The sequence below is a fragment of the Accipiter gentilis genome, chromosome 5 (assembly GCF_929443795.1).
Source record: "Accipiter gentilis chromosome 5, bAccGen1.1, whole genome shotgun sequence".
In the NCBI taxonomy this organism is placed as follows: Eukaryota; Metazoa; Chordata; class Aves; order Accipitriformes; family Accipitridae; genus Astur; species Astur gentilis.
Window position 1 is genome coordinate 9470032 of NC_064884.1, and position 12626 is coordinate 9482657.

Here is a 12626-nt window from a genome sequence, read left to right on the forward strand (position 1 = left end):
CCCTCACGGCAGGTCAGGGGCAAGCCGCCTCCGCCCCCTCTCCCCGCAACCCACCATGGCGCCCTCGGCCCTGCGCCTGCGCACTGGGGCGCGCCCGCCTCTAAGATGGCGGTCCCGCCGCGTGCGCCTCACGTGACCGCCCCCTCCTCCCGCCGCGGGCGCCGCCGGCGCCGCCTGCGCCGCCGCGGGCGCGCGCGCTCCCCCATGGTACCCCGCGCTGCCCTTTGCCCCCGGAAGCGCTGCTCGCCGCCTCACCCGGCAGCGCCGCCGCCGAGAGCCGCGGTCCGGCCGCCCCCGTTCTCCGCTCCGCCATGGGAGTCCCGGCCTTCTTCCGCTGGCTCAGTCGCAAGTACCCCTCCATCATCGTCAACTGCGTGGAGGAGAAGGTGAGGCGCGCCGCCGCCTCGCCTCGCCCCGTCCCGTCCCTCCCCGGCCTTCTGTCCCGGGACGGGGCCGGGCCCTCTGACGGCCGCCCCGTGATTGCGGGTCGGGGGGGGGCGGGCAGTTTGGGAAGCATCACTTGTCGGTACTTAGGGACTGCTTGTGCTGTGCCGCCTCCAGCCCCGTTTTCGCTATCTCGGGTGCTCCGGGTGCCTTTTCGCGGGGGTCGGGGGATTTGGGGGGTGGGGTTTGCCGGTTTTCCTTGGACTGGGTGGTTTTAATCTCGGTGAAAGTGGCGGGTGTCGAGGAGAAGTTAACGCACCTGCTTGATTTTTCACTCGGGTGCGTGAGCGGTTCAGCGGCTTGGGAGGAATGGGGTTTTGGGGCAGGGAATCGGGTTTCTCCTACGATTTTCTAGTCTTCAGCCGGTTCATTGAAATGCGAGCCCTGCCCGGCGAGGTGGCCTCTGCGTTTGTATTGCTTCGGGCAAAAAATAGTAGGCTTTATGAAACTGTTTGTCAAAACTTACGGTGAATAGGGACTAGTGGGGATGCTTTTTGCTGTTTCTTGTGTTGTTTCCATGTATGTTCTTTGTAGCCCCTGCTTGTCAGCAACTTCTGTGTAAATTACAAGCTGCAGCAAATTTTAGGACTTGTCGAAAACAAAAGTGAAGCTGCTTGTATTGAAAAGAGTAAGGAAATGCAAGCGCAAATGGTTAAAAATGTCTTGTGGGTCTGGAAACTCATCTGTCTCCATGAAGCGGATCGGTTCCGTGATCCTGATTGTGATGTGGGCTCAGGAAAGCCGGTGCCAGCATAAGAGTGAGTGCAGGAGTGAGACATTGGAGAACTGGGCTGTCCTTTATAGCTGTACGAGTTTTATGTAGGATTAAAACGATATCTGGGTGCGCGTATGGTCATACGCTTCCTTGGGCTCACATTCCCCTAACATTTGAATAGTTTACAGTTGTATCATTTTCGGATCTTATTATTTTTGTCAGTCTTTCACGTGTTCACATCTTTATACAGCTTCCTACTTTACTCTGATTTTTAAATTTTTTTCGACGTGTCCACCAACACAGGATGTCACACTTGCATCCGAGACTTAAAACACGTCCGTAGCTGTACTCTTTAAACTTGAGCAGCTTCAGCTTTTTTTTTGTCTCATTGCTGGTATTTTCTAGTGTAGGAGAAATATCTCCTGCCCAAACAGGGAGCTGATTTTTCCAAAGACATCCTCTAATATCTGGCTTTTCATAGCAACAGAAGATGCTTTTTGGTGAAGACTTAGTTCCAACCTAGCTGCTGGACCCACAGGTGGTTTTCACTAACCTGCAACTCACAGTAGGTACGGTTTGTTGATTGCTTTTTGCTGGCTGGTCACTGCCTTCGGCTGATGGCTTATATTTATCCTCTCCCTTGCATCAGCACGGAGGTCTGTATGGTTATCTGGGGAGCCCTTTCTGGGAAGTAACGCAGCTGAAATAATGTTTGGTTATATGTTTTTGCAAGGCAGGTTCTTAGATAGGCTGATTCCTTTGTGCATGTCACTGCAGCTACGTGAATGCTTGTGCCGTCCTAAGGGACATGGTAGGAGGTGGAAGGTGACAAGGAGGACGGGGCTGTCTCCCTTCAGTGACAGCACAGACTTGCATTGGATTTGAATAACTGCACTCTGGTAGGTTTACAGTGTAGTGAACATGGCAAGTTACTCTCTTCAGGGCTAACTTAGCCAAAGTTTTTCTGAGAAGATGAACTCTTGAGTTCATGGTTCCCAAACTGTTTTTCCTGTATGCTTTTCCAAGTAATTTTTATCAGCTTTTGTCAAGTTGTACCAGCTGCATTCTGCTCTTCTTTGTAGTACTGTTTTTGAAAGTTCATGTCCCTAGAGCTGAGCATGTGCTGTGGCTGCTGCCTTTTTGCTACCCCCTGTCCTTCCCTGGGAGAGATGTGCCTTACATTTGGGAAACACTCTACTGTGAAGGACATGGAAGCTTGTGGGCAAGGTAGAGACAATAAGGGAAAAGAGAGTAAAGTGGTTGAATTATGTATTGACACTGGGTTTTTTTGACTGCTTTTATTACCTGCCCGCCTTCAGCAAGATTTCAGTGTATGCGAATGGCAGACAGATCAGCTTCGGTATTCAGTTCTTGTTACGGTCAGAGTGTTTTTGTGTTTCAGATTCAGACAGTGAAACAGAATCATAGGTTTGGATTAATCAAATGTTGCACAGTTAAAACTGTGAGTTACTCTTTTGTTTTTATTGCAATTGTGGTTTCATTTAGCCTGTCAGCACGAAGTTCATTTTACCTGTAGCTGCAAGAAGTGAGTTTTTTATTCCAGTGAATAGGTAAACTTTGAGGATTTGTCTGCCTGGGGGAACTGTTATAGAAATAGGTGGTTTGTGGGTTCACAAGTGTAGCTTAATAGCCGCTCGTATGAGTGTTTACTCTGGAATAAGCTGTTAACAGCTAGCAGGGATTGTTCTGGTCACTACCAAACTCTTGGGTTTTGTGTCATCTCTGATGTGATCTATTCTGAGGATCTGGGTAACCCTCAGTTTAGAGGGCTGTCAGGTACATGTGTCACGTTTGCATCTGCTGGAGAAAAGCAGGTGGCAAGGGTATTTGGTGGGAACTGGGGAACAATGTCTCTCTAACAGCTACACCTATTGAGCATATGACGGTTGATGTGGCATTCTATCTCTCCCAGCTGGGGCTGTGGGTCTTCAGAGTACTAACACCTGAACATGTGTGTGTATCCTACTAGTCTTCAACTCACACTGGTTGGTTTGCTTTATCCCCTTTTCACCAAAGCGGGGAACTTGCAAAGAGGAACAGTTTGGTTTTTTGCTTCCAGTCAGCATCATAGCTGGCTGTACAGTCCAAGCCTTTCATCCACCAAATCCCCCTTTCCTTCATTACGTCAAAAGTTCACTTGCGTGAAGGAACATCCATTTCAGCAGTAAAGTTAGACAGTTTAGACAGCAGCTTTAATAGTTACCTGTCGTATTTGTAACCATGCTGGCAAGATAGCCTCAGTGCTCAGTAACCATGAGGTGATGTTTAGTTGTGATGTTTTGAAGCAGTGTTCTTCTGATGAGAAGGATGCAGGTAGAGTTTTGACAGCATAAAGTAGATTCTTTTACAGGTTTGTCTTTACTATGAATGGGTATTTTACCTTTTTGTCTTACAAGCTTGTCCAGCTGCTTCTGGATAATGCGTTAAGATCTGTCTATTTAAAAGCAGTCACAATTTAAACAGCAAATATATCTGCAATCTGTAACAATTAAGTACAGTTTTCTCTCAGAGCAGAAGACTTGTCTTTTTCCTCACATTTGTAAACATTTAGATTAATCTTCATGTAATCAAAACTGCTCTAATATTTAGGTAAAGGTTTGTATAGTCTTGGTTTTACTGAGTTTGTGATTGTCTTTTTTTTTTTCTTTCTTTCTTTAATAATTGAGCTTATAACAGTGAATGTTCTTTATTAGAAGAAATGGAAAGATATGACAAATTCCATTGGGCCAAGTTAGACTTACCGTAACTGAAGTGCCAGATCCTGATGTCCTCATCCACATTGCTTTGTTCCAGCTTAAGAGCACGTTGCAATTACAGTAAGAACAGCGCATGGATAAATCATATTCATTAAAATTTTTTATATTCAAAACTGGTTATAAATTTGAGAGCGGACTAGGACAGTAGTGACAAGCTGTAGTTTGTCTTACTGTAGATGAATTTAAACTTCTCTCACGATGTAATCAGCTCTATGTGTATTTTAGGATTGCTATAAATCTCTCTAATCAGAAATTTTGTATCTCCCGGTAGCTTGTCTCTTTGAAATATTAAAAAGTTGATCCTTGTTCTCTTACCTTGCTAGATTATTTCTTTTTCTTAAATCTGATTAATCTTCTTCTTAAGCTGAGCAGGAAGAATAAGAGGAAGATCTTGAAGATAATATAAAATCCAGGAGAGAATATTCTTAATCAAATTCTTACGAATTAATAAAGCTGCACCTAAAGTATCATATTTGAAGATCTATTTTCAATGGTTTCAAAAGAGGCTGTAGATTAAAAGTGAACAGTTTAGTTATATCAAAAGAGATATCACTCCCAGATACTTAAACCTTTTACGAGGCTGTTACATTAAAAATCTGCTTGGTTTATGAGGGTGTAATGGTGAAGTTGCTGATGTAGTGGTATGCAGATGAAAACTGAATGGCTTTCGAAGCCATCGGAAAAAGATCATACTTATTTTGCTTTACCTTCAAGACAGAAAATAAGATCTGTGACAGGGGCAGTTTTATTTTCCATATCACAGAGTTGTAAGCCTTTGATATCTTCTGAGTCACAGTTAGCTCTGGCAAGAGGTTTGATGAAAGATCAAGTAGAACACAAGGCAAGCTTCTCGTCCCATTATCTGATGTAAACCAGAATGAATACTCTTCTTGTACAATTGTAGGTCTTGGTTGCCCAGTGTAACTTTATTAGAACTGTAAGGTACGGTGCAGTATTTGCACCTGACAATTAGTTTCTGCTAAAACCATGTAGTTTTTGTGCTTGTCTTCTAGAAAGTTCAGTAAAGGAAGCAAACAGTGGTCAGGATTTTTATCTGTCAGGATTTGACTCGTTTGGATGAATAGTGTAAGATAGATGTGAATTAGCAGAAATTTCACCCCTTTTAAAGAAGTGAAATAGAGGGACTTAATTATTTCAAAATGACTTCACAAAATTGCCCTGAAAGAATTTCATATACCTATAACTGTGGAAAATGTAAATACTGAATAAAGACTTGTTTTGCTGAGAAGTTTTAATTTTTGCCTTTTAAGACTGGGATAAGTTCAGCTAGTTCTGCTGCTACTCTGAGCAGGAAAATTGTAAGGAAGTTGATGGTACGATCTGTAAGGGTTGTTTTTTTTTTTTAACTTTTGAATCTGATAGTTTGAGCTCTGTATGAGAGGTGTGGGGAACTCCTTAAATGAGTAGTGGGCAGCAAGTCTGCAAATAGAATTTCAGAGTAAGTGCTTGATGTTGGTTCATCATCTGCTGGTAAGTTTCATGTGAAAGAGAACCAGCAGTATCACGTTTTTCCCATCTGTCTCATGCAATACTGTGGTCATAGCTTTACATAATAACATGACATTCATTTGTTTTATTTCACTTTATGCCAAGCTATTCAAGAGTACACTTCGTTCCAACTTTGCGATATAACTCTTTCCAGCCATAATTTCTCTGAAAATCATTTGACTTTTTCTTGATCAGCTCACGTCTCTTCATCACTGATGCTATTGGTGTTTAATTCAGTGGTTTCCATGTTTGGCTGATGATATTGCTTTGAAAGGGAGAAAGAATGCTGAGAAAGAATGCCGAGTTGCTCACAATCGCAGTAAGAGTGTTGCTAATAGCCTTTTGACCAAACTAAAAAAAAAACCCAAACAAACAAAAAAACAACAACAAAACCCCAAATAAAACAAAAAAACCAAACCCTAAACATAAGGTGAGAAGACAAAATTGAACATGGTTGCTAATCCACCTTGCAGAGGAGCCAGTCTCTGAAACACTCACGAGTGTTTCAAAACGGCTTGCTTTGACAGCTTGGGAGAAGGGGATGAGGTTTTTCATGTAGGTGTTATAGTGCCAACTCCAGTCTCTGCTCTGGGGCTGATTAGAGAGACTGTTCTCCTCACCTAGATGGTTGCTTGCCACTGACGTGACAGCATATGCAAAATAATGTGGGATTATTTATTACTTCCAATTCAGCTGAGATTTTTTTTTCTTTGTACTTCTGGGTTTACCTTGTATAGCCTGCTCTAAGTGTTCAAGCATCTCATAGTAGTACAGGAACATAGATGGCTATAGGTGGTTTAGGGCGATTATAAATTTGTTTCAAGTTTACCATCTGAACTGTGGCCTGAGTTTCATGTTCATTAGGCAGCAGCCTGGCAGTAGAAGCAGCACTGATGTAAAAGAACTGAAGCATTAGGGTCAAAAGTTTACTTATTTTTGGAAGTGGAAGGGTAAGGACTGGGTTTTATTTAGAATTTCAAATATATCCACAGACAAACTCAGAGGTAGGAGTTGAAAAGTTCAGGGGTTTGAGCATCTTGGTGCATTTTGATAATCATGAGGAGAAGTAAGACATGTACCCAAAGTGGAGATTCAGCTGGTAGGATCTGAAAGGATCTCCTTTCTTTGTGTAGAGGAATCTGGGAAAAGTCCTCTTTCTAGTTAAATCTCATTGTCCTTTGCTCAGCAGGATGTGCTGATATACTTTGGGGAGGCTTGTCACGTCATCAGCCGTGCTCCAATATGTCATCAGCCATAGGTGAATCACTTTTACTGTCCTGCCTCCCCCAGTTGTGTGTGTGAGTTAAATACCTGATTGCAGTGAGAAAAGGCAGAGGTGCAAGTTTGTTTGGATGTGTTAATCTGGGGCACTAAGTGTTTAAAGTGGAAAGATTTTGATTCTTCATAGTTACCATGTTAAAGTTACAGCATCATATTATAAACTTTGAAGTCCCTTTGCTAGATTTTGAGGGAGTCAGTATAGTCTTGGCAGTAAAAGGAATTGCTTTCTTGAATAATATGAGATACGGAAACATCTTGTTTATAATACATGCTGATCAACAGAAATGAACCAACTCTGCCATAATGCATCGTAATATCTTCTAGTTGTGCTAGTTTATAAACACCTTAAAAAAAAAAAAAAAAAAAAAAAAAGGCAGTGCTATTTTAATAATGTAAGCACGCATCTTCAGGTAATTCTGTGAGTAGCTTGTTGCTATCTTTTTTTCCTACTTCCCTTGAAAAAAATAAACTTTTATGAGTCTGTACATTAATACCTCTTGGTTATTTGTGATAATTCTCTAATCAGATACTGAAATATTTGTTTCAACTGTATTCACAGGCTAAAGAGTGCAATGGCGTCAAGGCTCCAATTGATACAAGCAAACCTAACCCTAACGAGGTGGAGTTTGATAACCTATATTTGGATATGAATGGTATAATTCACCCTTGTACGCATCCAGAAGACAAGTAAGGCGTTTTTTTATCTCTTTACAAATATGATTTACTGATAGCATTTCAGATGTTAAATTGAATGCTCTACATTTTAGGCCAGCACCCAAAAATGAAGATGAAATGATGGTTGCAATTTTTGAGTATATTGACAGGATCTTCAACATTGTAAGACCAAGGCGACTTCTTTACATGGCTATAGACGGAGTAGTAAGTATTGATATACTTATTTATTGATATGCAGCCAGTAATAGCTGTTTGTAAAATGAGAGTAGATGCCATCTGCTCTCGTAAGATCCTTTGGGAAATAGTTTTCTAACGTGAGAAACTACAGGTAAAATAAACTGTTAATTTAGTTTTGGTGAGGGTAATTAAAAGTATTCATGGGTTTTGTTGTCCACGGGGTTGTATGAGCTGGCTACTGTAGTCTACTGCAGTCTGAACTTTGCTTCTGCAAGACAGTAACACGCTGAAACTACTTATGTTCCTCTGTTTTGTGGCATTAGTAATAATTTATCCCGCAGGCAGGGAAAGACCAGAAAACCATTTAAGCAGGTGCACTTAAAACAGGCAGTGACTTAGTTGTGCTACAGAATATTTTACAGGCTAGCCTTAAGGGATATTTGAGGCTGAAAGCTTGTCTTTCTCCATACCTGATCCTCATCTCCCCTTGGTACATCATTTGGTCTAGTGAAAGATACCACCTTTTCTCAATAACTTTGCTTTACTGAGTATTTTTCTATCCAGATTGCGTAGTCTCAGTGAAAGATGCCAAAATAGCCTAGCAGAGACTGCTGATAGGTCTCTTAAGCTTTGGTTGTTTTTCTAGGCTTTTCAGTTTCTCAAAGGTAAAATGAGTATCATTAAGTAAAAAGATTTTTAGCCTGAATTCAAGTACAGGAATTCCTAACATATGTGTGTATTGTGTTGTTTTTGAATGGATAAATATCAGAGATGTAATTATAAATACAGTCCACTGCACTCCTCCCCCAGTATCCCTAGCCATGCACCTAAACAAAAGTCGGTGAGGCTGAATATGGGAATGTTCAGTGAATGCAGCATATGTATGGCCCAAAATGCAATAGAATAGAGAGGAACGTGACAGAATAGAGAGGGACAAGATTCAATGCCAGTCATTCTACATTGTGAGAGAAGCACTTTATGTAGAAGCAATCGCAACTAAATGTTGACGTAGCCTTTTAAAAAACACCAACGTTCCTGCCATAAGTAATAGCTAACTACTGTCTGCTGTAGTCTTTTTGTTTTCAAGAGAGTTATAAATACAATTGTAGGAGTTTCTTGTTGGAGAACGGGTATGTAATAAATAATGGTTTCAGATACGTGTCACTGTAAGTTTCATTTATATTGCAAGGGAAACTTTGAATCCTTGAGCATTGTGGATTTCTGAGATAGGGGTACAGCTGTGCGTGCTGCTGGCCTACCACACGGAGAAGCTTAAGAGACCTATTCAGAAACATGTCCAGCTCCCAGTGCTGCTATATGAGAGCTAGTGGTGACACAAGGGAGGGACAACAAATCCTTGTTTCAGTTACAGTTTAGACTGATGTCTTGTTAAATGCTTGGATAACTACAGACTGACCAATTTCAAAAGACTTGTCTTGGCTACCAAAAACAACTAGCAGAAAGGAAGCAATTGTCCAGATGCAATAACTGAACTAAGCATTATGATACCTTTTTTAGGCTCCACGTGCAAAAATGAATCAACAGCGGTCAAGAAGATTCAGAGCATCAAAGGAGGGCATGGAAGCTGCTGAAGAGAAGCAAAAAATAAGACGAGAAATTCTGGCAAAAGGTAGAACTGTGACCATGTCTCAGGTTTCTCAAGTGAGAGTCAACTTGTTTTGAATACTTCAGTGAGGTTTAGAAAAGAGATGTCTTGCTTAGTGGGTATTTGTCTGTGTGTTACTAGGAGAAGGAGGGGGATAGCAAGTCTGCAGAAGGATGGATCTGTGTTTTTCAAAGTTAAGAACTAAGATAAAACAAAATGTCACTCTTTTCTTCTTCTGTCTCCTGCCTGAAATGGATTTGTATTGAATACTCTTAATTCCTTTGGAAAAAAAATTGAACGGAAGAGCAGAGATAAATGTAGTACTGGGAAACTAACCAAAACGCTTATGGAAGGAAGTACAAATTTGTAAGGCTTGTTGAAAGGAGAGTTGAGGCTTAAAAGCAGGGATCAAATGAAAATAACGCTGCAGAGGAGTAATGAACTGCAAGCAAGGGTAGTTACTTGACAGTGGAAACTCTAAACTCAGTGAGGACACAAAGTCAGTGCAACTTCCTAAGGGTGACAGTGACATGACTCAAGTGAAAGGAGTGTGTGTAGCTGAAGCATGCTGTCTGGGCTGGAGCAATTAATTCAGGTGACTGTGTAGGAGGAATGAATACGGTAGCCCAAGTGAGAGGGCCATTGTGTAACCTAGTTAGGGATTAAAAAGGGAGGACAAAGACTTTTTTAACATTTCTTCCTGTAGCATTTCTAGACTACGAAGACCCTTTATGAAGCTCAGAGATGAGAGAAGTTGGTGTAACCCTGTGTTTGAGCCCAAGTGAATAGATAGTGGAAACATAGGGGAGAATATGTAAGAAAATAATTATTTCCTAATGTTTTATCTCATTTAGCAAGCTTAGTTTCTTTGAGATTTCTTTCACGGTCTTTTGACAGAATAGGTAGTGAAATCACTTTCCTCAAGTAATGTTTGTAAATATACTAACACCTTATATTAAGATGGAGATAATATAATGGTAAGAGCTGTTTTAGTTTTGTTGGTTTGGGGTTTGGTTTTTTTGTTTTGTTTTGTTTTTAACAAACTAATTTTCAATAAGTGCTAGTTGCTATCAGGGGAGCCATCTGGGTTTGTCATGCAAAAATGTTTTTAATGTTCTAATGTATTTTACTTCTGTTAAATGTTTTTATTGCTCTAGGTGGCATTCTTCCTCCAGAAGAAGTGAAAGAGAGGTTTGACAGCAACTGTATTACCCCGGTAAGTAATCTTGCGCTTTAACCAACAATTGCCAGTGTCTGAATGAAGGTTTAATTTATCTTCTTCTGTCACTTTTTAGGGAACTGAGTTTATGGACAATCTTGCTAAATGTCTCCGCTATTACATTGCTGACCGTTTGAACAGTGACCCAGGGTGGAAGAATTTGACAGTAAGTTTCACAGTTTCATACTTCAGGAAAATTAAGGTGATCTATTAGGCTGGGTTGAGATATGATTGAAAAATATAAATTTAACAGATTTGTTTCACCTTCTGGCATTGTGTGGTTATTAATAGTGGACCAACTTGCACATTCTGCTGGGACTTCAGAGATACATTTCATCCTAATAACTCAATCTAACAGCACCATTTGTTTTGATTTCATTTAAGAGCAATGAAAAGCTTTGATAGTAGAAGCCACAATTTGATATAATAGGAGACAGGTTTTTAGGAATAGTTTTTCTTCTTTTGGATAAAAGTGTCAAGATACATTGTATATGTATTCTTTTCACTGTTTCTTTTTTAACTGGTTTGCTACCTCAGGTAGGCTGCATTTTCTCTGTTAATCTAATGATGGATGACAATAGATAACAGGCAGCTTTCTGGACTTTGAAATTCTCTCCTCCTGTTCCTCAACTACTCTACTCCCACTGAGTTTTGTTTCTGACAACGCTGTGTGTTTGCTCTGTACAAGAGGGCAGAGTAGTCAGTCTTCTCAGATGCAGCTGTCTGTTTTATTTTCCATAAGTTGACTGTTAAAGTGGTCTAATTAGAGGGCAGTTGACTCTGCTTACAACTCATGTCTGATGGAGGGAATTATAAACGCTAATGCTCATCTGGACATCAGTGTAAGGAAGTGTATAATGTGATAATGTATCAGTGTATTTATCTACGCGTTTAGAAGACCTAAAAGGAAGCAGGCATATGTCTGCTTTATCTTTTAGTTCTCTAGTGCATATTTCGATTGCCCTGATATTTGAAGTTTCCTGATAAATTATGTTACTTAATGATGTGATAATTTCAGTGGTATTTGAATCAATATGTAGCTTCATCCTAGAATTAGTAGAAGAAAATTAAGGTCTACTAATTGGTTCCAAACTCATTAATTAATTTCATTTTGAATCATAATATTTCAGTTGAAACTACAGATTAAAATTTCAAGTATTCATAAGTCAGATTCAGTATATGAACTACATAAGTTGGTTTTTTTACTATGGTGGCATAAATTGTTTACATAATTTAAATGTTTCACAGGTTATTTTGTCTGATGCTAGTGCTCCTGGTGAAGGTGAACATAAAATCATGGATTACATTAGAAGACAAAGAGGTAAAATTCAAATAAATGTGAACATTTTGTTTTAAATTAAGGTATGGTCAGTAGTAATTTTTACGTCACTTGGGTTGACTACATGTAATTTTCTTTCGTATAGCTCAACCAAACCATGACCCAAACACTCATCATTGTCTGTGTGGGGCTGATGGTGAGTTCTCTTTTGCTAGCAATATGTCCTATTAAGCTTTCTTGTGCTGTTTTGTTTGAGTTGGGCTGTAGTTTTTAGGGTTTCACTTGTATTTGTGTAAATAATACAGTGTGTTTGTTAGTTTTTGAACTGTCTGTAGCTGAAGGGCTAACTTTCACTTAGTTGTGCTGTCTGGGTAGTTTGTAGGTAAGCACGTCTGTGTGTTCACACTTGGTTAAGGTAGAATGTAGTTTGCTTTTAAACTTTTTTTTTAAAAAAAGCTTAATAGTATCTGTCCTTCATTATATTTTATTATTGTCTTTTGATTGGTAGCTGATCTGATCATGCTTGGGTTAGCTACACATGAACCAAACTTCACTATAATTAGGGAAGAGTTTAAACCAAATAAACCCAAGCCATGTGCTCTTTGTAACCAGATGGGTCATGAGGTTAAGGATTGCCAAGGTTTGCCCAGAGAAAAACAAGGCAAGGTAAGAATTTTGCTATTTCTAGAAATTCTTTTTGTCTGTAAGCTAATTTATGTTTTAATGAGATCCTTAAATTGTTCTTGCTGTTGGTTTTGGCTTAAACAGAATGAAAATTATATTATTGGAATTACCTAGCTTTCCTCTCACATTAATGAGTAAAAATTGTACTTCTGTGGCACCAAAATATTATGCCAAACCTAACATCCTCACTTGTGGCATTTTGTTTTGTTTTTTTCACTGGCAAGTGAAAATGATCGGTAACTTAAGACATGCAAAGTAGT

At 40.1% G+C, this 12626-nt stretch overlaps 1 protein-coding gene across 5 annotated transcripts in view; it reads left to right on the forward strand.

Moving 5' to 3' along the window:
- The first annotated feature begins 231 nt into the window (after nt 1–231).
- The window catches only part of XRN2 (5'-3' exoribonuclease 2), a 52693-nt gene continuing 40298 nt past the window's right edge, over nt 232–12626 (forward strand). For 2 of the 5 annotated variants that reach the window (XM_049801118.1, XM_049801119.1), the window contains exons 1-9: nt 232–386; nt 7286–7413; nt 7494–7605; nt 9097–9208; nt 10342–10400; nt 10480–10569; nt 11652–11724; nt 11828–11878; nt 12191–12348. In XM_049801118.1, coding sequence (XP_049657075.1) covers nt 312–386; nt 7286–7413; nt 7494–7605; nt 9097–9208; nt 10342–10400; nt 10480–10569; nt 11652–11724; nt 11828–11878; nt 12191–12348 — 858 coding nt within the window. In that variant the 5' untranslated portion in view covers nt 232–311. Of the gene's footprint in view, nt 387–1639; nt 1729–6592; nt 6704–7285; nt 7414–7493; nt 7606–9096; nt 9209–9890; nt 9999–10341; nt 10401–10479; nt 10570–11651; nt 11725–11827; nt 11879–12190; nt 12349–12626 lie in introns of those variants that run through there. The other 3 variants (XM_049801121.1, XM_049801120.1, XM_049801123.1) reach the window with 3 other exon arrangements.